Source organism: Hippoglossus hippoglossus, chromosome 13 (genome assembly GCF_009819705.1).
Source record: "Hippoglossus hippoglossus isolate fHipHip1 chromosome 13, fHipHip1.pri, whole genome shotgun sequence".
Lineage (NCBI taxonomy): Eukaryota > Metazoa > Chordata > Actinopteri > Pleuronectiformes > Pleuronectidae > Hippoglossus > Hippoglossus hippoglossus.
The window spans coordinates 13,457,303-13,483,203 of record NC_047163.1 but is presented as its reverse complement, the minus strand read 5'-3'; the positions used below and the strand labels follow the sequence as shown (position 1 = coordinate 13,483,203).

Sequence of the window (25,901 nt, the reverse complement as noted above, 5' to 3'; positions counted from 1 at the left end):
ATGTTTGGGTCAACAATCCCTTTGAGTACATTAATGATCAGCACAGGCCCTACTGCCATGACATATATATCTCATACACACTGTTTAGTAAATCGTGTTTTCAGTCTGTGGTGGAGAAATGTCCGACGGCTCGTGAACGTAGAACAACACATGTAACGTGTTTATGGCCGCGCCCCTTCATAGTAGGGCGGGCAGAGCGCGTGGTCGGTTTGTGTCAATGTCAAATAGTTACACAAGCGACCGATGAGGTTGTACAACTGGACGGTTTCACAACGACACGCGCAGCCGCACCTCACACCTGTAACCACACAGACACACACACATATATATAATGATATAGATTCAGCTGGAACATCACAGAGAGACGAAACAAGAGAAACCCATCAGGTCGAGTCAGCGGGAAAACCATCTGACACACAACCGAGCTCGACTCCTCTGTTCGGACACCACGTTGTGATTTCCATCGGTAACCAGTCGTCTCCCGTGCGGGGGCCACGCTCTTCGCTGTCCGCTGCGCTCACAGACACAAGTGTGGCCGGTTGCCTCTGCACATCACTCACAGGTCAGTCATGGATCTGAGCTCAGTGATTGTCACCACCGGCGGCTCCGCGGTCTTCTTCAGACTTGTCAATGCCGGGGTCAGTAAGCTGCCCATGCCCGAGTCCGCCGTCAGGAACGCGTGGAAATGGAGAAATATCTCCACATCGGTCGTGCACAGTTTCATCACCGCGATATGGGCCGTGCTCTGGTAAGTTAAACACAACAAACTCTTATTTATTATGATTACCGTTATCATTTTAATTCTATCAGGGGATACACTATGATACACTATGATACACTAGGATGATACTTTTTGATCAGATGTGATAGTTAACAATATTATACGATACTTTTAATAAGATATGATACTTTACAATATTATATGATAACACATGATACAATACTTAACGATACGATTCTTTACTATACTTCAAGATACGATATGATAGGAGATACTTATTAAATCCCTCATGGGGAAAACATCTTACACATAGCACATGGCAACAGGTAACAGAACATCTTTGTATGGAGGCAGTAGACAAGTGGAAAGCACAGCTGCAAGGTGACCATTAAGAAATGATGAGGATCAAACACTTTTTCATGAATGGATTTTTTGGAATTTGGGGAATTTTGGAGTGGTTGTATTCAAATATTAGTGAATTATCCAATAATTCAGACTGCAGTTTGAATTACTTTTGTTTCAATCTAGGCAATATGGCTAAAAATTAAATTAAGATAAAAAAAAAACATGTATATCAGTTGATATACATGTTATAGTTTTCTTTTTAGGTTTAGAATATTTTTGGCTCCTGAGTGAAGGCTGTGGTTTTAAATTCTTCTTTAAGGGGCAGAGAATGACAAACACTTGATAAACAGCTTTTTACAAATCTGATGTCGATCAATCATGTGTTATACCTCCTCACTGTGTTACTCAATGAACAAGTAATATATCGATATATTGAACCTTTGTTATATTGTTATTGATGAAAATTCCATTTTGATAATTGCTGATATATCACTCAGCCCCACAGGCAATTTTGAATGTAAATAAATTTGGCCTGGTTCATCATAAACTCTCAAATCACATTTCACAAACTTTTTTTTTTTTTTACTCTGAAAGTCCTTATCTGAACCGGTGTGTTTTTCGCAGCTTTTTCCGTCACCCGGAGATGGCCGAGGATCTGATAGAAACCTACTCTGTGTTTTCTCATGCTTTGGTGTCGTTTTCGATCGGTGAGTAGCAGCTCCACAGTGTTCACTGCTGAATTACAAGTTGTGTCCTCTGAATGGGACAGCGGAGGGGAGGGGTTGGGGAGGGTTCACCCAGAGAGATGCTGCCACTGTCCTATGGGAAAGTGAGGAAGTAACATCTTCCAGTATTCTGGCTCCTCTCCTTCTCCCACGTGTTGTAAGGGTTTATAAACGCCATGAAAAACAGCAGAAAACTGAAGCCAGTTTGTACAACACATTGTCTACAGTAATGAGGCAGCCACAAACAGCTCTCACTTATCAGTGATATTCTGAGTACGCAATGAATTGCAGCCATATTAATGTGCTCCATCATTTTACTGTTAAATCCTGTGGCTGTTAACTGACAGGTGATATTCACCATATTGTCCTTATGATGATTTATGAAAGTCAAGCTGTCTCTAATTCAAACATAGTCACTGCTGCCTTCAGTGTGAACTCATGGGTGTGTATTTCAATTTAGCTTGACCTAAGTTCACTTTATGTATAAATTGCCTTAACATTGCTACAGTCTGCTTTCTGTAAACCAAACTAGAGACTATCATGAATTCGATTTTGCTTGATGTCCTTATGACCTCATCGCCTGCTACTCCACATTCTTAAAATAGCAACTGGCCCTGTTTTTTAATATTCTGTCAGAAATATTGTTCTAGAGCGACTAGTGGCACGTGAGAGCACTTAAATCCACAAATTTGTTGGATCTGTGCCGAGCAACAAGTTCTCCCAGAGGATTCCCAGGATGTTTGACATTCTTTCAGGAAGCCCAGCCCTGGAAGCTGGCAAAGCGAGGAGCATTGTCAGTGCGTGAAGATCAATGGGTGGCATTATGATCGGTCCCAGGCACCGTGCGTAACCCCTTGTGCAGTCATGTGACATCACCGGGACAGAGACTGCGCAAAAAGGTTGATTTATGTGTGCAGTCCATATCAGATGTGGGTGATAACAGAGAGGGGAGTCATCTATATGCAAGAACTTGGGAAGAGCTTCTCCCAAACCCTCCCACCAGAGATGTGGTGTGATTCTTCTGAGGCGTCACTTAGTTTTCAGAGGAGTTTTATTCCAGCAGATGTGTGGATGGAGCTCGGCTCTCTGGGATACCACGCTACAAAGCTCGCAGTGACATACATTGAATGATTGTAGGCTTGTTGAATGAAGACCTTGTCCAGTGCCTTAAACAATGTCCTGCAGAGAAACCCAAGTATGGTTAATGTTTAAGGGAGTCGAGCCTTTTTCCTGGACCTGGAATTCTCCATGTTTAGTGAATTTCATAGTTTAGTCATTGTATCCCACAGTTTATCGTAAAGGTCAGTGTACTACAGAAGTCACTAATGGAACAATATATACCATCATGTATTAAGAGACAAGAGGAGAGAGGGCAGCACTTCCCAGCCTTCTCTCTCTGTCGATTCTATTCCTTATTCTTATCAAAAATGTTATCAGGAGGATGAAGACGGACAGATTTATATTTGCCGGCCTTTTCACAGTTTAAAAAAGTGTCTTAGCGTTTATCCCGATATTTCCAATGGTGCTTTTTTCCTAAAATTATTACTATTAAGTGTTAAATAAACATATACATTTATAATGGGATTTTCCATTGGCTGGCCGACGTTGTTGCTGCACATCATAATCCATAATCCATGAAAGAAAATGTTGTTTTTATTCTATTGCTGAAGAGCTCAGTATATAGTTCTACATGAAGTTCCATATAGTGAGTAGTGGTTAGTGAATGAGTAGGTGATTTTGGACACAGCCTATTTCTAACATTAAAATATGAAGTTACCTCTAATACAGAAAAAAAAGACATGCTGATAGTGAATGTAAGTCAAGTTTACACCGGCAGCAAAAACAAACTAAGCCAGTGTCATAATCAGGTTTTTCATGCTTAACCAGATTTTTCCATCACTATCATTATGTTGACGTGTGAAGCCCGGTTGTATGACTAATTGGTTTGAGAGAGGAATCCCCGGAAACTCACTGCAGGAGACGTTGAATGGACAAAACGTATCAGCTACTTCACCTGAAACCAACTTTTTCCTCTGCTGACTTTTCTATTCAGGCTTTTAGGTGATGGCAAGTGAAAAGTCAAAGCAGTGTTTGATACCCTGGTTCTCGGTGTAGATGTTGGCATTAATAGACACTGGCTGATATAATAATAATAATAATAACCTTTTTTGTATAAAACTTGTCAAAACACAGTTACAAAGGGCTTTATAGAACAAAATCAAACAGAGCTCACAGTCAAGATAAAAAAACAAAAACGTGAAAAATAGAACGTACAGTCAAGATAAAGACAGCAAAACACATGTGTTAAACAACATGGAAGAGAGTACCTAACTACAATGGAGTGTTAAGATCAAAAGTATAGAGCCTGGGCTTCACAATGGCATTTTGCCCATGTTAGTTTTTATAACATGCTAAAAATAGAAAGCAAGATCAGTTTTTCTTGTTCTGATTACAGATCTATCAGATGGAGCTGAATGATGATACTGAGTTATAATAAAAACACAAGTGCGAGATGAGAGATATGAGTCCGCTTGCTGGAGTTGACGGTTCGTAGAAAACCTTGACCTAAACTCCACCTCTCGTTGCCATTGTTGGAAAGACTGCATTGTGTAGGAGTTCCCCTTGTCCATTGTCGACGGTCTTCTGAAACAATATGAACTCTTATGGAGACCACCTAATGAAAATAAACCAATCAAATGCTTTGCAATAGCGATCTTGCAATAATTACTTGGTCTGGGGTTTGGTAGCAAGGACCTTTGTTTATGTCGAGAAGAACCATCTACGTCGTCACAGCGACAGAAGGGTCCTGGTGTCAGATTTCAAACATAATGGGGGGGGGATTAATTCCTGCTTCACCAAAGCCCTGACCGCCTGTGCACCCCTCTATCCTCAACACTTCATTATTTTTTTTCCAGCATTCAAAAGAGCTGTCACCATGGATACGGCTGGTGGCGGGGAAGGATGGGTTGGGGGTGGTGGATATGAATAGCCCCTCTCCAAGACACATCTTGGTTGCTGTCGTCATGGAAGCAGGGGTCCTCCCGACACACTCGATGAAACCCGAGGCTGCTCTTGTCATAAGAATCTGTTGCGTTTCGGTTGATTAATGAATCGCTGAACCCTAAAATGTGATATTCTGCTCATCCCCACAGGTTACTTCATCTACGACTTCTTTGACATGGTGCTCAACCAGAAGCTGAATCAGTCCTGGGAGCTTCTCTTCCATCACATTGTGGTAGGTCTATCAAGTATAACTCACAGTTAAAATCGAGCTGTGGTCCGAGATTTTATCCTTTGACCGAAGATGTCCCTGAGAGGAGATAACCTGCCCTTTTATATATGAGTGAGAAACCGGATCATGAATTCAATAAACAGTGTATCTACTGTCTGGACGAATCTCGCGCCAAAACTCCAACACACCTGTCAGAGACACTGACACGGGGAAGACAAAGTACCGGTCTTTCTTGTTGAGTTACAAAGACCAAGTGAGGGAGGAACAAAGACAATCATTCCAGTGTGACACCCCCGCCCCCTACCCCTCCCAAGCATGGAACCTCCCCGTCATGCCTCCAGAAAGATGAACTCCACCCGTATCCCTGTGTCTTTTTGCCATCCGTTAAAGCACACAACACTTTACAGCAGTGTCCCGTCAGATCCACTCATCTTCATGATACCGTAACCCTCCCTCAGCCGAGGTATTTTCCTGAGAGTAGAACAAGTCAGACAATTTGACCCTTCCCCCCACTCCTGCTTTGAAAAGCTATGGAAAATAAATAGGGGAAAGACCTGAAGTGGAAACATAGAAACTTCACCCTGAATGAATATTTTCCTCCTCTGCTTCTGGCTGCCTGACCTACATCCAAGACTGTGCTGATGGTCTGTCTGTATGTGTGTGTGTGTGTGTGTGTCTTTGTGTGGCCAAGCTCTTGTTATTGTAGTGCATTGCTCACCCCACAGGGGCCGCATGGGTTAAATTTTTATTGTAAATGTCTCCTGACAGAATTGGAGAGGTGTTGTACTATACAGCTGCGATGATTTACATGTGTGTTTGGCTGTTAAAACAGGAGCGGGGTTTTTATCCTGACAGATGTAGAAATATTTGTCTGCAGCATTTAGAAATGAGGCCACTGAAAACGTGCTGTGTGCTGCGTGAAGAAAAGAGGATATTGCACACGGATGTTCCAGTAATGGACATGCTCAAAATAGCTATATCAACTTGCTTTATATAGAAATGTAAACATACAATCTAGTGGACTGATAAATATCACTTAAACGGTAACATCTTCAAGTGTGGTCTCTCATATATCTCTATGAAATGTAACCTCTGTTCAGTATCTCACACACAAACGCACTGAGGACCTTTAAACCAACACAGAGGCCCAACTTTGCCAGGAAACTGGTTCCAGCAGTTTACTGGTTGCATGATAAGACATGGGAGTTCCTTGCAATGAACACATGGCACAACAACCAGCATTACAGACACACAAAATATGTGTGTGTAATCAAATACTAGAGTCAGAGGATGGTGAACCTTTGTGAGATTTCATTTGTCCAGTGCTGAAGCGTCACTTTTCCCATCAAGCACAGTGAGCGCTGTGTGCTTGACCAGAGTAAAGTTTCCCCCACAATGCAGCAAGTAAAAGTAATTTACCACAAGTAATGTGCTAAGGGGAAACCATCACTTTTTGTTGTAGCTCTTGCAGGACAGCTCCATTCTCCTAGTTACTCTTCTTTAACAACTGTTTCTCAACTGATTTATTTTAAAAGGTTTTACACAGTGCAATGACTTCCTGCTCAACATCGTGAATCTCTCATCTCTGTACACACACAGCTCTCCTCCACTGCAAACAGTACACTGTTAAAGGCTCCAGGGTTTAGTGAATTATCACATCTGCACTATAATAAAACAAATTAAACAAATTACAACTTAAGTCAGTAAATAAGGACTTGCGAGATAATTTATTTCTACTTTATTTTAGGTTTTTGTGGTGGTGATGGCACCGGCCTGTGTCATCAGGGCTCTTTTGTTTCAAAACAAAATTGAAGTCTTACCTGAATCAATGTTTCACAGATTAAACTCACTTTCACTGTTGGAAATTCTCATTTTAGATTAGTTGTATTAATACTGTGGTGATGTTGTGTGGTTCTTTCTGTTGCCAAGCTCTTACTCGTGTTGTTGTAGTACACTGGGTTGAATTTCTACTGTAAATGTCTCAGACAGGATTGCAGTCGACTTGTACTGTACAGCAGCAATGATTTACATGCGTGTTTAGGTGTTAAAGCAGGAACTTTTTTTGTTTGTTTGCAGCCTTTAGTGCTCGTTTGTTCCTCAAGGAAGTTTAAGTCTCACCTGAATCAGTGTTTCACAGAGGAAAATCTGTGTTTCACTGTTGGAAAGGCTTGTTTTGGATTCGTTGTGGGGACACTGTGCTGATGTTGTGTGTACAACCTGTTTGTAGATGGCAAAGGCCTAAGTTTGAGAGTTTGAGAGAAGATAAGAAGATATTTTTTCTCCTCCACTTCCTGTAACCCTAGTGAATGGGTGCTTTGGTGAGGCAGCTGGCTATAGATTGTCACTAGACTGTGGGAGGAACGCAGATTTCTTTCTCATTGACATGGCTCTTTGTGCTTCTCTGCTGTCGCTAACTCCCTTCGTTTCCCTGCTGCGCCATCATTGAGACTTTCATTCATTCTTTTCAACGCAGTTCACTCCTTGATTTCCATGGACCTTGGGCCGTTCTCTTTCAACTCCTTTACGATCTTGTCCCTTTTTTTTTTTTCAACCTTTTCCTGCAACTTTTATAAATTGGGTTATTGTGTTGGAGGTTCGTGAAGGGTTGTAATGCGAGAGAACCACATCAGAGCTTGTTTTTCACCGGTCATCTGAAGTCTCAAGGGGTTTTCACAGTGGGCGAGTGTTCATGTTGTCACCCAGCAAATATCCATAAATCCATCTTTTATCAACACCGCTTATCCTTTGAAGGTCAATGGGTCGGGGGCGAGAGGCGAGGTACACTCTGGACAGGTCGAGCAAATACCACCAGGTACCATACACACCTTGCTGCATGTAAAGCAAGTATGGACCAAATATGTAATAATTCCTCATTAAATTGTTTAAAAACAGCTAGACCTATATTGGTATTATGTATTCTGACGACTTATGTACTTTAATTATTTAAATGTTTCAATGTTCAAATCTTCAATTTTATCCAAGGTAACAGGATGTTTCATTTTGGTCAATTTGGTCATTAAACGTGACTTTGCCTATCTCTGCTATAAATGCAGACGGAAAAAGTTTTGTTTGAAGAGTCAAACCTGTGTTTTTTTCTCATTTTCCTCCTTTGCTGTTGAGCCCCCCCACGTCCTTCCTAAGTGTTTGTCTGCACTTATATATACTTTTTTTTTGTTGACATATCTGCAATCTGCCATGAGGGTTTCCTCTCTCACACAAATGTATAGTGAAAGCCCATGTGGTGCAACTCAAGACATGTTGATCAATGTTGTCGCAGACCAGGAACAACATAATAAAGTCAAACATTCCATAGAAACCCCCCCCCCCCCCCCCCCTTATTGACTGTAGTGGAGATTACAGCGTCTGAGAAACATGGTCCTGTCACAGCCCCTGACGCCTGATGAGATCCTGTCAGCCACAACCTTGTGCTTCCCTTGGAAAACAGGAAGTCCTGATAGCTCTGCCAGAAATAGGGGGCCTCCCTGTGAGAAGATTAAATATGTATGCCCCTACAATATATTGTATAAGAAATACAGCATGCAGAATTATTCAAGTGATCAGAAATGTGCAGATTCTTAAATGTATTGTAGAAAGAGCAGATTACATTTTTTTCTTCTTGCTGCAGCTGTGCTGATTGAAGTATAGTTAATGTAAAACCAAGGTTTGTTTGCTGTGCTTGTAAAAAGACGGGGGGAAAAAACCGCAGATCCCATCCTATGTCTGTTTCAGCCATGTTTGTTTATGAAACACTGAGCATTTAGAGGTAGACGGACAGATTTTTTCCACGCTGAAGAGCGAAAGCATGTGAATAACAGTATGACCAATGTTCTCTTCTGAGATTTATCATTAATGATAAACAGTGGAAACACAGAGTCTATCAGTTTGGGCCCTGCTGTTTTCTCTGTGCTCTCACAGTTTGATGTTTTCCAACATCTTTGCTGATTCCCTCCCAAAAGTCTCTGTCATCCCTCTCTCATTAGTCTGAATTCAGTTATCTCTGTAGAGTGAGGCTCACGGGTTAATCGGCCATCTGAGGATCTGCGCTGTTTTCAATAACATCTTCTCTGCTCCGTCCAGTGGGGCCACCTCCAATTTATAGCTTTAAAACTGTATATGTAGGCCCTTAAATATTCTCCTCTATGCTTAATATTGATCCCAACTGTGTAACATTTAACCATGATTTATTCTCCAGGTAGCATGTGTTAATACTTGCTGTTACACACACAGAAATGATGAGTGGTTGGGGAAGTCATAAATTTCTCATTGCCCCATGCAAGTTCCAAAATTGCTTAAATTTGGAATTTGGGAGTTTTCTCCTCTTCTACGTATATATGCTCAAGATTGCTCCAACTGCACTGGTAGCTTTCATAAAGTACAGGATGAAACAAAAAAGAAACAGTCAAATTTGTCTAAATAACAAAAGTAAGAGCAAAAGTAAAAGCCTTAGGAATAGATAGCGAACATAAAACTCAAATAAAAACATCTGGAGGTAAAATAAGGTGAGATTTAAAGCTCAAATTACCCTAAGGATAAAAATTTGTTCAGCTTTGGATTTTTCTGTATGTTGTTCCTTGTTTAGGTGCATGATGAGAAAAAATGGATTGACCGAGCTCAGTAAAACGGTTGTTACCTCTGTGTAATCCAGTCACTGGAAGGCCACATTAACAGACAGCATTGAGGTGATGTAAGGGGATAAAAGACCAATAAGGGCCTTATTGATGAATACAACCCAGTGTGTTTCTCATCAAAACGAGACAGAGGGCCATCCAACCTTGGCATATAGCTCACAATGATGAGTATTGTACCTCTAATATATGTTAATGCAGTGTGAAAAACGGTGTACAACAGTTTTAGGGCTGCAACCGAAGCACTATGAATAAAATGTCACCAGAATCTAAAACAGAGAGGAAATGTTTCATATAACTGCTCCTTCCATCAGTACATCTTGATTTATTCACCATTGACAGATTTCAGTTTATCAGCGTGTGTCTGTGTGAGGACGTCCTACCTTATGTGCCTTCACGCTCATATTTGCCATGTTTGGAAATTCAACCTCAGTCACATTTTTCCTCTCCAACGTTGGTCTTACACCAACCTCAGACATGAAAGGAACTTGTCTCAGTTTACGGGGCATGAAAATAGATATTTGTGGGAGGAGTGTGGCGCTGTCTCACAAACTCCACAGCGAATGTCTCTTTTGGAAAGCGGGAAAGTACTATATTTGGTGGTCGGCGATGTTGTCATTGGTGTGACGCCAAGGGCTCAACTTTAACAACCTGAAATTCATGATTTAAAGTGCATGGCGCAAGTGCGTATCCAACTTAAGCTAGTTTAACAACTGGGAAAAGAGTTAATGCAACAGTCACATGGTTCAAGTGTTAGTTGTTTAACTCTTTATTCATCGGTGCCAGTCTCTTCCCTTTAAAAGACGGGGATACTTGCACCTTGGCGCGTTGTGGTCGGCAGACGTGCAGAGAGAACGCTTCTCTGCAAGAAGAGTGTATGTGCATTGGGCACCCTCCTATGCAGGGGTACTGTACTATGTTGTTGGTGCATCCTTAAAATAACAGTGAAATCATCAATCACTGACTCAAGACCAGGTGTTGTTGGTAGACCGCATTATTCCTATAGTTAAGTTTGAAGTCTTTTAGTCGTGTCTGAATAAGCCCAAAGTTCTTATCTTGGCGCTGCCCTCTGACCAGTTTTTCCGGGGTCACAGGAAATACAAATTGTTTGTGTGTAGACTTTTCACTTTAATCTGACAAGTACCAAATATACTTTCAAATTTTGCTTTCCCTACAGGTCATACTTCGCATGTGCACAGTTTGGCTTGCATCAAAGCCGCCATCAGGATTCTCTAAATGGTTTGTTTCTCTCTTACAATCTCTTAGCTGAACAGGCGGCTCTGTCTATTTCCTGAGGGATATACTTCTAGTGGTTAATGTTGCATCGACAACAACATAAACAAGCATGTTGTGAAGTGTAGCGTGGTTTGTAATATACCCTTTGTTTTGTTTTTTATGAATAAAGCTGCCGAGGCCTCTTGATATTTTCTTTAGCAGCAGCTGATGTAGTATGTATGGTATGTTTTTGTTTTTGCTCGCCAGCCCACAGATGTACTGTGTTTCCATTCATCCACAGTCTGTGGGCTACGCCACTCCTCCGCTTTGACCCACACTTTGCTGTGAAAGCCCACATGGAATGAGCGTTACTTTCTAAAATCTCAAGCGTCAGCATTGTGTTTGCAAACCAAAGGCTACTGGAACTTCTGCTGTATTTTCTGAGATGTTAGTAGAGCACACGGTTAGCTGAGCGAGATGGCCTCGTATGATTCAAGGGCAACAATATCATGACATACTCGGAAAAATGAAGGCCAATGAGCGGGTGGAGAGACACGTATTGGAAAATAGGAAACGGAATATGTGTGTGTGTGTGAGAGTTTGTTGGCGGGCGAGGATGATGATGTGTTTCTCAGTAGCCTCATCATTTTGGAGGGAGAACCTCAGGAGGTTTCCCCCACTCTGTGTATATCCAGACTGGAGGACAGACATCTGGTCTCCACTTGAACCCCAGGCTCCCGAGACACACACACACACTCACTCACACTCACTCACACACACACACACACACACACACACACACACACACACACACACACACACACACACACACACACACACACACTTGCAGCAAACCTCCTGTTTCCTGAGGGGGGCATTTCCAATTGTGTGCACACCCCCTTAACATTTTTCTTCACTGCAGCTTCCCTCCATATATCACACAAACAGCCTTGTTTTCGACCCCCCTATTCTTGCATAACGTCCAAAACATCTCCTCCTCCACCACCTACTCTCTGCAGCTTGTCCCACCCCCTCACATGGATACAAACCAATGAGAGCCTCCCCACTCTGGTAGTATGATATATTGTTTTTGTGTGGGTTTCTTTCCCTCATGGTACAACGGGTCTCACACTGAGGAATTTCCTTGTGTGTTGTTTTTGTGTCGTAAAGGGTTCCCTGCTCGAGAAATGCAAAGGAGAGAAACAGTAAAATCCACTCATCTATAGTTGCAGCTTCTTATCTTTTTATCAGCCACTGAAATGATGCTGTGAGGCACAAAACTCTCACTGTGGCATATCCAGGATGTGTCCAGTATATATACACAGCAGCAAACTGTTGGCATTGCTTTGGAATTCAAAGTAAGGAAATAGGAGGAACATCTTGTCAATAGATAAAAAACATTTTGATAGTTGAGCAAGAATGCCAAAAACAGATTTACAACATACTTGGTCTTAATCCCATCACAACGCTTATCACGGGAGAGGAATTGTGAAATCCAGTGAAGACGAAAATAAACAGAGGCAGGTCCCGTCTATCCTGAAAAGAGCAGGCTATAGTGTGAATGAGCATTTTAGTGCTTTACTACGAGGTGGACTTTGTTCACAGTTGCCTCAACCTGTAGGAATGCATTCATGTGCGTTTTGAGATAACAGAGGTGACACTCAGTAAACCACTTGTCACTGCTGAAAGCAAGTAAAGGCATTTGTGGGGATTTAAGTTGTTCTGTCATTACGACAGACGTCCATCAATTTGAATCCACAGAGAGTTAGAGGGGTTTGACTGCAGGGCCCCTCTCAGCGGGCATTTCCTGATTTCCTGTCCCGACAGTGGAGCTGACCTGAGAGCCGGATGTGACCCTGCAGAAGGATCCGTGCAGGCAGAGGCCCTGTATGAGATCAGTTTGGACCTGAGGGGTTAAAAGGGAGGAGTGGACTGGAGGGTGTGAGACTGTAAACAAATCCAGCAGCTGTGTGAAAAAGACTGTAGAATGCAATGTAGGCTATTTGAAAGGTAAATGGTCCACGACCCAAACAAAAATATTAATATTGGGTAACTGTGTGGAAACACTCTTTTCTTCACATTCTGCCTTTTTCTCTTTCTGCCTTTTTGACGAAACAGTCAACAACTATAAGTTCAAACTGCTTCTATATTATAATATTATATAATTTTGATTTTAATAAACCAATTTTTTTTTAACTCAATGCAATCGAACTTCCTATAGAAATGTATATGATCAGAGTATGTTTTTTTCCACATCGTATCCATGGTTAACTTTTTTGTTTATCCCCTCAGTGAGTCATTTGTTCCTTTGTGTAAAACAAATCATACCAGTTCTATAGGTGTGGAGTTTATTCCTAGAGAGGAAAAGGGAGACGGAAGGTGACACTCAGAAGAAGTAAGAGTGTAGAGGAAATCTACCGACTCTGACAGGCTTCATAAAGTCTGTCAGGTAAAACAGTGCATTATTAAAACATCATTGTGTCATGTCTTATTACAGTGAAGGGGTCAATAAATTAGTGTAAAACTTCAAATGATTCTTCATTTCAAAAGTTCCTCTCAATCAGTAATATGTGTGGTTTTAAATATCAATAGCTATTTACAGACTCTAAAATGCACTAGAAGACTAATTGTCCTTTATAATATTCATTATATGTTTACAAACGGGTCGGTAAACACATTAGAAAATGCAATAGTAAATATATGAGTATGTGATGGAATAGAATATGCCAGAGGCACCATGTTTGGGTTTTAACAGCCTTAGTTTTTCCCTGGTCTCCTAGAGCCCTACTTCTTCCCTCCGGGCTGTGTGTTCCATATCCTTGTGGAAATGCCTGTGACCCCAGGGTGGAGAAAAGCAGAAAAACTAGAAAGATACCACGGCAGCTGCCAAAAAAGCAAAAAGCCAGACACGTAGTGTTGTAGTGGCCCTCAGGCACACTGGGACAAATTCCAGTGTGCCACCCCATTGCAACCACACCCCACACCCACACCCCGCTGGCCACACACCCATACAAGCACACACTCCTCACTCATCCCTGTCTGCCACACCTATGGCCTTGAACCAACGCATAAAAAGATAGAGAACAAACTTGGCTGAGATCCAGCTGCTGTGGGAATTACAAATTTAAAAACCAGTGTGGGTGGGTACGCAGGCATGTGAGAGTACAGCACAGGAACAGCCTCCCACTGAACACTAGTTGTAACTATTTCATCCTCTTTTTATATTAACATGCTTCCCAGTGATCCCAATGATCAGGGAGTTCCTCATGCTGGTTTAGTGCCATGAATGAACACATTCTACAATAAAATATTATAAAAGTAAATTACCAGTATTTTGTATAATGTATGAAATATTTGCTCAAATGGTTTATATCACTCTTATATCCATGTGATAAATATGTTGCTGGATCCAGCAGATGGTTTGCATAGCTTTGCACATTTAAAGGAAACAGGGGAAAACAAGAAGCTTTGTCCAAAACAACATCTGCCTTCTAGCACCTTTGTCCAAGTCTTCTTCAGTTTTGAACTGATTGCAAGTCTTCAAGTATATATCACTTTGTGCTGAAAATGCTGAAGCCTATTAACAATATAAGTATGTCAGTGCTCGTCTTAATGAGCGTTGCGATGCAGTGGAAGAGCCATCATAACTCAAGGCAACGAAAAGCCCCACCTCTCCCTTCACAGCCAGCCTAAGTACGTCAAGTGACTGTGATTCACCCAAAAACATCTATTAACAGTGACGCAGCCTCGCCCAGATGAAGAAGACTCATTCTGTCAGCATTTTCTTTAACTACCACAAACACACTAACAACTAAATACCTGCACAGTGCTCATTTATCATATTTGCCTTCAGTCCTCCAATAATTGTGTTTGTGCTCATCTAAATCTCTGACCACACGTCTGTAACGAGAAGGAGCTGAAACATCTTGCTGTGCTGCTGTCAGCTGACGAGAGTTAACGCAGGTCGCATGATGATACTTAGTTATCTTTGCGTGTGTGTGTGTGTGTGTGTGTGTGTGTGTGTGGATTAAGTCTTTGCTTTGGGGTTAGAATTAGGTTAAGGGTTAGGGTTAGGCATTTAGTTGGGATGGTTAGGGTAAGGGGCTAGGGAATGCATTATGCCACTGAGTGTCCTCACTAAGAAGTGTGTGTGTGTGTGTGTGTGTGTGTGTGTGTGTGTGTGTGTGTGTGTGTGTGTGTGTGTGTGTGTGTGTGTGTGTGTGTGTGTGATTATTGTCTCGCCTTTCAAAGCTAAACATCTTTCCCTCCATTTCCTTCCTTGTAGACTTTGAGCCTTAGTGAGGTCCTCCCACCTCCTTATTGACCCACTGATGGTCTGTCGTTGACCAGATGGCGATATACATACATATCTCTCAGCTTCCGATTAGTTTTCTCCCCGTCGACTTCACCAGGCCACATCCTTTATGACCTGTGTTAAGGAAGCACCGTCTGTAGTTTTTTGTTACTGATTGCACTTTAGAGGCTCAGGGCAAATATGCCACGATTATGGACAGAGCTCGGAAGTTGTACCAAGACACATAAACAAACGCTAGGGCATACTGCATTTTGTAAATATGACATAATAATTACATTTGAAATTATACCAGTTTATTGTCCAGTCTTGGACAAATCTCCACCACAGACCACACGGGCCAAGCTCAGATCACGTGTTGTATTTTTCTGTTATGGACAATGACGCTTTTTTGTGACTGAACGATTGTCCTTGGACAACTACAATAAATATTGTACAAGATACATGACGTTAGTCTTCTGTACTGAGCCTGTCTTCTTTGTTTATTTTAACAGTACTTTTAGGAACAAATTAACAATTTGCCGCACCTTTTTTATTACTTAAAACAGAAAAAAACATTTCTCCAATATAATAAGAAGCTACAGGTTCAAAATACTTGGATATTTTTATTGCGCTGGTGTACATTTACAGCTCTTATTAGAAGATAAATACGAACTGGTGAACATGGTGATAGCCTCTCTCTTCCATGTGTCTGTGGGTGTGTATGTTTGCAATGCGTGCTAGACTGTGTCAAGCTCCTATGTTCTAAGGTTAATGACCTCCTTCATCTCACCACACCACCCTCTTGGTTTTTTGTCTCATGATGACATCATATCATTCAAAACTCACTTCGTAAGAAACGGGCTGCGTCAGTACTGAGCTTCACCTCCGACTGAGCCAGCTGGAGAGTTATCAGCCCGTGGTAGGGAAACTGGTTTGACATGGAAATCCTTAATCACCGTTCAGTCTGACTATTGTTACAGAAACGGTGTATCCGGGAAGTCGAGCCAAGTTTGAAATATTTGAAATATTCAGAGTCATTAATAAAAACAATCATCAGCATTGCGTCGTATATGCTGCTACTTCCATGTATGGATGTGTGAGAGAGTTGAAGGACGTAAAAATGTCTAACACACCAAACCTGGTGATGTTTACAGGTGGGCGGACATAGCACACACATGCTGTAATAGAGACACGTATGCAACATGTGAAATTCCACATACCTCGAGAACTCTGTTCAATGTATAGGTCTTCAAATCCAATCACTATAAGCTTCTGATCAATTTCTCAAAATTTTGCCTTTCAGGCGTCATCTTATATTTTTCTAGCTTCATCTTTCCCTGTGTTTCTTGTCGTCTTCAACTCTGAATACCACAGTGGCTTAGTACCTGACTTTTTGACCTAATTGTTCTTTTTATTTTAGCCTTACCCCACTTTTTGGTTGACCTTGGCCATTTTAATTTTGCACTTGCTTACCATCTTTGCACTCAGTGTTTCCCCTCTGAAAGCAAGACGAGAGGGTCCCTCACCAGGGTGTAGAGGACAGTTAATTGAGCCCATGGGGACAAAATTCATGGAACAAACATCCACACCACCTTGTTTTTCAGACCTTTGCTTGAAATTTATCCAGGTGGGTATAACAGTATAGGTTAATGTATAGAAGAATGAAGATATCATAACACAAATCTGTTTAAATATTGTAAATGAGTTGAAAGTTCATACCAGAAGGCCCATTATTTGATTTTCTATTTAGTTTACCGTTTATTTAACCAAGTGTGTTGCAGTGAGATTACAAAATCTCTTATTCGAGGCAGCCCTGGCCAAGAAGTAAGCAAAACACAATCTGCTAACATAAAAAAAACATAAAAAAAATAAAAACAGACAATAACAATTCACAGTAAATAGTAAAGCTAGAAAAAGCAGAAAGGACCTTAACTACATTTTAAAAGCCCTAATCAAGATCCGTCTACAATAGCTGTAAATACAGTTGGCAAGTAAAAAGGTGTCATTAAAGCACAAGCTCTTATTACTGGTTTCAAGTAGGATTTACCTTCACATATAAGAGGGGAGCAAAGCAAGGATGGATTTATAAATAGCTATGTACCAGTGATTGTGTCTTCACTCTGCCGAAGAAGGACACTTAACTGTGACATGTGACATGGTGTGACCAACCTAAAAGCACTGGAGTATATAGTGTCCAACCAATGTAAACATTCAGCAGAGTTATGTACAGTATATACAGTAAATCACTATAATCAAGCAAAGAACATAGCCTAGCCCCCCTTACAACATAGAAAAAGCACCATTCATTTCTAAAATAAAAACTGAACTTAAGCGTTAGTTTCTTTCAATGTAGGAAGGTGGCATCACAGCAGTAAATGATTATATCATCTGCATAAAATTTAAATGAATTTGGAATGTTTTGACCCAGTTACTTGACATAACTATTAAATAAAGTGGACCCAAAACTAACCCTTGGGGGACTCCCCTGTAAAATATGGTACAATAGACAATGTATCCAAAATGTCTTTGAAAGATTAACCTTCAAGGGTGTCGTTGGTATGATGTTGTTACCTGAAGCCAGACTGTTACGAAGAAATTACGATATTAGTGCTGAGGAGCTGCTTCAGTTGATCATGTATCAGTGCCAAAGGATCTTTGACAAGACAGATAAAATGAAAATAGGTCTGTGACTGTTAAATGAAGGGTCCACACACATGGAGAACATGGGCAGTCTTCCATTTTTTAAGAAATCCGACATTAGAAAAGCTAATTTAGGGTTTAGCGAATAAAAACAGGGTTTGTATGGCTCCAGATTATCTGGAACTGCAGGTTTTTTGGTGTCCAGTGAAGCTACTTGACAAGGGAACTAAGGGCTGAAAAAAAACAGGGAATCAGAGGCAATAAGGTGCTCCTTGAACAGTCCTGCTTGGCAGAAATGGATATGGGGCCTTAACATTGCAAGGACGTAGTTCATTGCAAATATCAGGCGCAGAAATTGTTTTATTCATTTCATTGTAGCTCACAAAAAGTCCCTGTCCCTGTTTAAATTATCAGTCATGTCAAACAGTGTAAAAAGATTAGTCTTGTCTGTGTTTTGATGGCCTTTGCCCAAACCAAATTTTTTTTTTTTACCCAGGTCAGAACCAATGGTGTCATCAATAAGTGTGCTGGAGATTTTTATTTTATGACTCAATTTTACCCAACAGGTGTTTAAATTTCTATTTTTACGAAAACATATAAAGGACTCCTGAATGTTAAAGTTTTGCAAAAACTTGGCTGTGACGTGACAGGTGTCGGACATGTTGTGTATTTCCATGACAGTCTCTACTTGGACAGTATTTGCTGGTATATGTGAAGGTCAAACCTCAGCAGAGCTTAGCGGGGAAAAGCCTGCTAATGCTGAATCATTCTAATTGTCCGATAGATCCAGGGGCTGGTGGAGGGATTACTGTGACTCGCTCCCACCACTGGGTGTGGGAGCCGGTCCCTGTCTTTTATGGATCCCATCCATGCTCACAGAGGGTTGGCTAGCTGCTTGTGTTTTATTGGTTTATCGATTATACCAGGAGGACGGACACGTGCGGCTCTTTTGTCCATTTTATCTTTTCATGGTTCATCGCTTACATTTACTGCTGCTGGCCTTGAAAGGTTTCACTGAGGTGTAGGTGACTGTGACATAAGGCTTTGACATTATTGAGTTTTACATAAAGGGTCATTAAGGTCCGCTGAGGTACTCTGTTATCTACCTTTATACCAATGTTAGGTCACGCACAACTGTCATTGGCTGATTGCCATAAACTGACACCAATAGATGTGTGAGAGTTGAGAGCTAACCACCATAAAACTAGATGCATGTGCAGGAGGAACATAACAATATCCCTTTTTTTATATCAATCATCTACATATTGTGTTGGAAGGATTTTCATATTATTTCATAATCTTTAATTTTTGGATGTCAAATCCTCCTCGATCCTTATTGCTCTGTTAACCGTATCCTGTCTTATTTAAATTTGAAAAACACTCTACCTCAAAATTAAGTCTATATCAAATATATTTACTTTTATTTAATTAATCTTTCACTCCTAGTTCCTCTACAGTTTTATAACATTTAGTCCCATAGAAGGTGTTTTACGCATCTGTGTAACCGACTCAACGCAGCGAGAAAACAGAGTCGGTTATGAAAGTATCTTCATCATCTTATCTCCAGGTTTTATAACGGTTTGTTTTGACAATGACCTTCTTATGTCGTGTTTTATCGTCCTAGATCAGGTTACACTTATCCAGGTTGAAGGCCCACTCTTATGATGTGTTGATGTGGATGTTATAACACACACACACTTACAAAACTCCCCTTCACGTGTTGTTTTTAGTGCGGGGATTGTTGTAAACTGAAATCAGGGATATTCCATAGCAACCCACCACAAACCTCTTCATGTCATATAGAAACTCACTCTAAATTCATGGGACCTTGCAAAATCCATTAGCTCAATAATACCTTATTACTTTTTTCCTTTAGGTCAAATTATACATGCAATATGTTTTCTGTAAAAAAGCATTGCAGTCAATAGAGATTTACAAAGAAACCAATTATTATGAGTGAGGTAGAATGAAATTTAATTTATTTTGAACAGAGGAACAGGCTTGAGTGGTTAGATCCCAGCAGTAAGTAGAACACACATTAGAACAGTCCTATGAATCTATGAGGCTCTAGGCACCAGTGTCTAGAGCCTAGACACTGGTGCTGGTGGTGAGGAAGGGAGCAGGAAGTCGGGACGTCTGATGAAAGACTTTTGATTGGACGGTTGATGGGAGATGACCCGGTATCCAGAGTTGAGGTGGTACAGGGGTGGAAGCTGGTCACTCAGGGATCGTGGTACTGAAGTGACAGCTGAATGACAGGAGGAAGAGAGAGCATTTTAAACTCAGGTACAGGTGATTGGCTCAAGGCAAGTGCCACGTTGTGGTTGGATAAAAAGGGAGAGTGAGCTGTTTTAGCCAAATAGTAATTAAATAATGATTGTGTATGACCACTAACATCTTACTCACCGGTTATTTGTTGACTTCGAGAACAGGGTGTTAACTCACACCTCATTAATCCAGGAGTTTTCAGACCTGACCTGCTATTGAAAACATTTCACAGGAGTGTTTGACCAGCACTGCAGTGTGATCTCACATATTTGCGTGCGTGTGCGTGTGTGTGTGTGTGTGTGTGTGTGTGTGTGTGTGTGTGTGTGTGTGTGTGTGTGTGTGTGTGTGTGTGTGTGTGTGTGTGTGTGTGTGTGTGTGTTTGTTTTCTCATCTTGAAAATGAATGTCAGGACTAGGAACTTAAAGCAACACTATGTAACTTTTACTGAGCAACAGCGCCCTCTGCAGCCACACGTGGTTATACATTCTGCTGGGCTCCAGGTCCATCTGATTAAGTTGTTTTGTAAAGAAAAAACAAATCCTATCAATCTGTTAACTGTAGATCTGACTGTGTTTTCCCATGATGCCCGGCTGTAACAAATACACCAAACTCTGTTTGGAATTCTTCATATTTTAAAAGTTTTCTCACTGTATATCAGACATTAACGCCGTTATTTTAATAACTTCTAAGTTTTTTTAAAAGTGATCCACAGTTTACTCTTGAACTTACTGGGCCCGATTCTGCCATTTAACGCTGCGACAATCAGTCAGTCCATCACTTCTCACAGGAGATCGTACCCACACTCACCAAAGTTACATTGAGCAAGAACAGACATTCAGGGTTAAGAGTTGGAATTACAGTGGCTCCATGCTCCATATTCCAAGTCAGTGAACCATCCAACTCATTTTGAAGCTGCTGTTTCCAGATAAAAAATTGTACAGTTTTGCTTTGATATCAACTACGAACAATTCTGATGAGTTTTTATAGGGTGCGTGTGCTAGGTGAATACTACACAAAGGCAGAACAAGCTTTTATAGAGAATGTTACCGAGACTAACAACCCAAAAAGTTTTTTTTTTTTTTTTTACAGCAAGTACAACACGTGCAGTGAAGAAACCTTTTGAGCTAAAGACAGAAAGATTACAGAGGATGCGTAGTGTTCTGTTGCTTTACGTGCTACAGTTACGATGCTTCACATGACTGTTTGTTCCGTGAGAGACGGCATCCTGTGACCACAAACACTTACAAAAGCACAAGATGCTTCTCCAACAGAGCCGTGATTGATGGTAAAGGTCAACCTCTCGCACAACAGGCTCATCCCATGACCTTGAACACTTGACTCTACTTTGGGCGGAACACGGCAGCTTACGTGTTAATGATTGTGAAACTACAGTCCAGTCTGTGTGAACACAGTTTGTCCCTGGAGTGTGCTCTGAGTGTGAATGAGGCTGTTGACATGCAGCAGTGGTGTGAGTGGGTGCCGGCTCCAGTGGGGAGTTGGCTGAGCAGCCTGTTGCAGAGCAAACACAATTCTGTCATCCAGATTTTACACAGCTGCTGTGAGGGTATTAGACAGCAGCACAACATACCAGATACTGCTCGTAGTCCTTTCCCCTGACTCCTCAGTGAAATGTCAGCAGAACGGACGTGTTAAGTTGAATCTCAGACAGGTTTTCAATAAAGATGCTGCTGCTGCCACCTTGTGGAGTTCATCAGTGTGTTACATCACACACTTTCGTAAGCACTGCTCAGCAGAAATCAGTCCTAACACGTGATCAGTGTCTATCAGCATGGAAACATCTAACATGGAAATCACCTCTGTCATAATGTTGTGTTGGGTAATATGAAATTTAACGCAACGTTTTTACTGCTGGAATAAAAATAAATATAAAAAAACTCTAAATGTGAATGTTAGGACCCAGCTCATAAGGGTGAAGGAAAACAACATGAAACCAGTTGTTGTTGGCTAAAATATTGAATGAGATTAAGGAAGTAAATTAGGTTTGAGCAAACTAAAAGAGGAAACATGGCTAAAGGGGCTGTTTGAAAAACAACAGAGGACTCCAGAGTAACAGAGTTACCAGTTATCTAAATAGTTAAAGCTAGGTTTGGTAATCTTGAAAAAGCACGAATCAAAATGAATCCCTAATGCTGCACACTATGTATTAAAATACTGTTATCGAATGCTCTGCTACATCCAGGGTAACGCTCCTCCTCCCTGTCTCTCCTGTAGGTGATCTCCTGTTTTGGCCTCTCTGTGGTCACAGGACGCTACGTGGGCTTTGCTGTGGTCGCCCTGTTGGTGGAGATAAACTCCATCTTCCTCCACCTCAGGCAGCTGCTGCGTATGGCCAATATCGCCGCGGGAACGCTGTACCGGGTCAACAGCATAATCAACCTGGGCACGTACGTGGTGTTCCGCATCAACACGCTGGCCTGGATGACCCGCTGGCTGGTGCTCAACCGGGACAAGGTGCCCCTCCTGGCCTACACGCTGGGCAGCGTGGGCATGGCCATCATGACGGTGATGAATATTGTCCTCTTTTATCGGCTGCTCCGGAGTGACTTTTTGAAGAATAGCACCCGGGAAACGAAGAAGGAGAAGGAGATTTAGAGACAAAGAGGAGGAAGAGACACAAGAAGGATTAGATTTCACACACTCATTGCTGTACGTTTACAACCTGTGGCTCAGATTTGGTACCACTTTGCCTTTGTGTTTAGTACAGTAAACTCATAGCTGGGAAATGAGCGATCTTTCTCATATTGTACAGATTGTAACCGGTGTGCCTCATTCCAAACACAGATCACACTCAGCCCTTATCTTTAGCTTTGGCTTCTGTCCTCTTTAAGTGTCATTAGTGGCTCACTGATGGTGAACAAAGGATTATTCATATGAACTTGTAAAACAACACAAAACACCTTCATCGTCCTGCAGGGTGATTCATCTAAATCTAAAATGTAGCTTATGGTAAGTGAATATGCACTGTTTGTAAAACCAACCCTCCAGCACCCATGTATGAATTAGTGGAATACAAATCCTCTGGGTGTGTAACACTAAAAGCTACAGAGGTGATTATTCCTTTTTTCTTTTTTCCACCAAATATCCTCAACCAAAAACCACCTGCTACCTCGCAAAGCTTCTAACAGTCGTTTACTTCTTTCTAGAACGATCTTCGCTGTCAGTGTTTGGCTGGTAGTTTGTTGTTAGAGAAGAGAAAACAGTAGGAAAAACTTTTGTCGATAGAATCAGGAAATCCAGCAAACACCAGTCCTCACGCGAGGAGAGAAGAGGGTACTCGAATGGTGAGAAAATACCAAATACGCCAATAAGTGGCATTTCTATTAAAGCAAAATAGATTTAAACAATAATAGCCTTTTTAAAAGATTACGTAAAAATAACTGTTGAAGCTTAAACAAATCAGTGATAAGTCAGAAAAACTAAAAAAGAGTCAGCGTCCATCAGTCAATAATTTTTTTATAGAGTCTCATGATGGCGGACAGTCTGCAGTAGGAGCTTTCAGACTACCTCTTATTCTTCATCTGGCCTGTGGGTGGCAGCAAACTCCTTAATATCACCTCAGTGGCCTGAAGACCACCAGAGGTGTCTTTTATTTTGTAATATCCTCAGAAATCCGTGCCATTTAATTTTAAGTTGGCACAGGAAGATGTGGAGAAATCCTCTAGGTCAGTGTTTGATCAAGCAGGTGTGAGAGCTGTGAGTACAGCAAACTGTTCAGCACGCTGCTACCTACTCCTCCCACTCACACTATGACATCATGATGATGCCATTTGTGTTTTTTGCGTTTTTGCTTATTTTTTTGTATATTAATTGTCTGAAGGGGTTAAATTGTGTATATGTATAATTTATTTGTACTTAAAATAGTAGTAGGGGATTAAGGAAGGAATGAACACAGTGTTCAGTGAATTTCCCAGTTGTGAAAAACAAGTCGATTATGGTGAAGCTGATTTTGTGAGTCATGTTGCTGTGGGACGTTTTGCCACTTTGGTTAAACATTGTGATTTGTTTTGTTTCTGCTGCTGTCGAAGCCCCAAAACTAACTATTTCACAAACGCAGCAGCAGTAAGTTCAGTGCAAAGGAAACATTACACAAATTGTAAAAGAAGTCAGTTTATTAGGAACACCAAGCTAAACGAATACAGTCTAACACAGAGCAGTCCTGTGATCGATCTCACCATCATCAGTGATCATGTTGAATTTTTATAATACCTCCAATGTTTTTGGGTTGTCCGCTTGGCCGTCCTATTCTTGTGAACACGATATTTCAAGAACACCTTGAGGGAATTTCTTCGAATTTGGTCAAAATCTTCGGTTGGACTCAAAGATGAACTGATGAGATTTTGGTCAAAGGTCACTGTGACCTTACGTAACAAAATAAAATTTAACTAGTGATTAGATTTTGGTGGTTGAAGGCCTCAAAAAAAGGTTTTTGGTTTCTTGAATATATGTCTGCCTGAAGGTAATTTTTTCAAACTTTGATCACTTGGACTCAAAGATGAACTGATTAGATTTCAGGTACATTACCATACATGAAATGTATGTATAAATGTATAAAATACACTGAACATTATAACCTCCATGAAGGGAGGATTTGTTGCTGAACTGAACTGTGTTGGACTCAATTTGTTTTGGCTGAATGTATTTTGCAGATAAATAATTGACACAAACAAAGTCCATAAATTTAAATCTTGGTCCGTATTAACACCAAGACATGGCTGCAATAAACAGACTGCACTGTTTTGGGAGGAAGGCAGTAGAGGTGGAATTATTATTATTCTTGTGACTTAACTCCCTGTTGCCTTTTTTATAAAGATGAAGTGTATCTCTCTTTTTGATTTTATTTTAAATTGTGAATCTAGATTAGCTTTTCTTCAAATGTTTCGGGCAGCTTTGTGGTTGTAGTAAGGAAAACTGGTGATGATTGAAAGTCTTTCTAACAAACAAGCTTATGTTTGTGAATGTTTTGTGCAAAGCTGTAATGTTATTGGAATTACACGTTTGATAGCAGATTTGTTCATGATGTTGCCGGGTGCTCTTATATTATAGGACAGCAGCCAAGTCAAGATTCTTCCTAGATAAAAGATACAGCTGTCTTCACTCCTATTCCGGGTCTTCTTGTTTCTTATGTCTTTGTTTCCTAATCATGATTGCCTGAGGCCACTGGATGGTGCTGTGGTCTTGTATTTCCATGGGTATAGTGGTGATTTTCTGGTGATTGGTGAAATATTGATATTTATTGAGGATTTTACGGTTAAAATAATTAAATTTATTGAAGACTATTGACACTGTGCAGCTCATCAAGGACTGATCCAACCGTTGAGGGGAAAAACCTTAAATACTGAAGCATCAGAGACTGGCTGATGTTTTTAAAGTAAAGTAAAATCATCTGTTGTCTCTGAGCATCAAACTATCACAAGATTTTCTCTCTGATGAATATTAGTAAATGTTTTTGTCAGCGTGTGTCATTTGTACAGATGGGTTTTCTTTACTAACTCACAAAGCAACATTCACAGTGACATCATGGCGACGGCGGTTTCAAATAAAGGCTGGGTTAATGGGGTCAGCCCTGCACTTCCTGGGGTCCGCAGCAAACAAACCTACCTTATTAGTTTGATAACAGTTTTATTTTTAATGTTTTGTAAATGAAAATCCAATTTATGTTTTATACAATAACTGTTTAATGGTAAAAATAAAGATCATTGAAATGAAATGTTGTGTTTTGCTTTCACCGTTCCACTTGTCTGACAGATGTAACCAGAGATTTGGGGATTAATGACATATTATAGTCAGACATGTTACTTAGGTATAGGTAGCAATA

The 25,901-nt window shown here is 40.9% G+C and overlaps 1 protein-coding gene across 1 annotated transcript; it reads left to right on the top strand.

Annotated features, from left to right (window-relative positions):
- The first annotated feature begins 169 nt into the window (after positions 1–169).
- Positions 170–25,793, top strand: tlcd2 (TLC domain containing 2). Its single transcript, XM_034604396.1, has 4 exons — positions 170–748; positions 1,691–1,773; positions 4,944–5,026; positions 22,298–25,793. The coding sequence occupies exons 1-4, from the start codon at positions 570–572 to the stop codon at positions 22,676–22,678; spliced, it is 726 nt and encodes a 241-aa protein (XP_034460287.1). The 5' UTR covers positions 170–569; the 3' UTR covers positions 22,679–25,793.
- The last annotated feature ends 108 nt before the right edge of the window (positions 25,794–25,901 follow it).

Excerpts from the sequence above, each read along its gene's own strand:
- tlcd2 (XM_034604396.1), top strand. The coding sequence starts at position 570 with ATGGATCTGAGCTCAGTGATTGTCACCACCGGCGGCTCCGCGGTCTTC. Across the intron at positions 1,774-4,943 it reads TTTGGTGTCGTTTTCGATCG|GTTACTTCATCTACGACTTC; the intron begins GTGAGTAGCAGC and ends TCATCCCCACAG. Across the intron at positions 5,027-22,297 it reads TTCTCTTCCATCACATTGTG|GTGATCTCCTGTTTTGGCCT; the intron begins GTAGGTCTATCA and ends TCTCTCCTGTAG.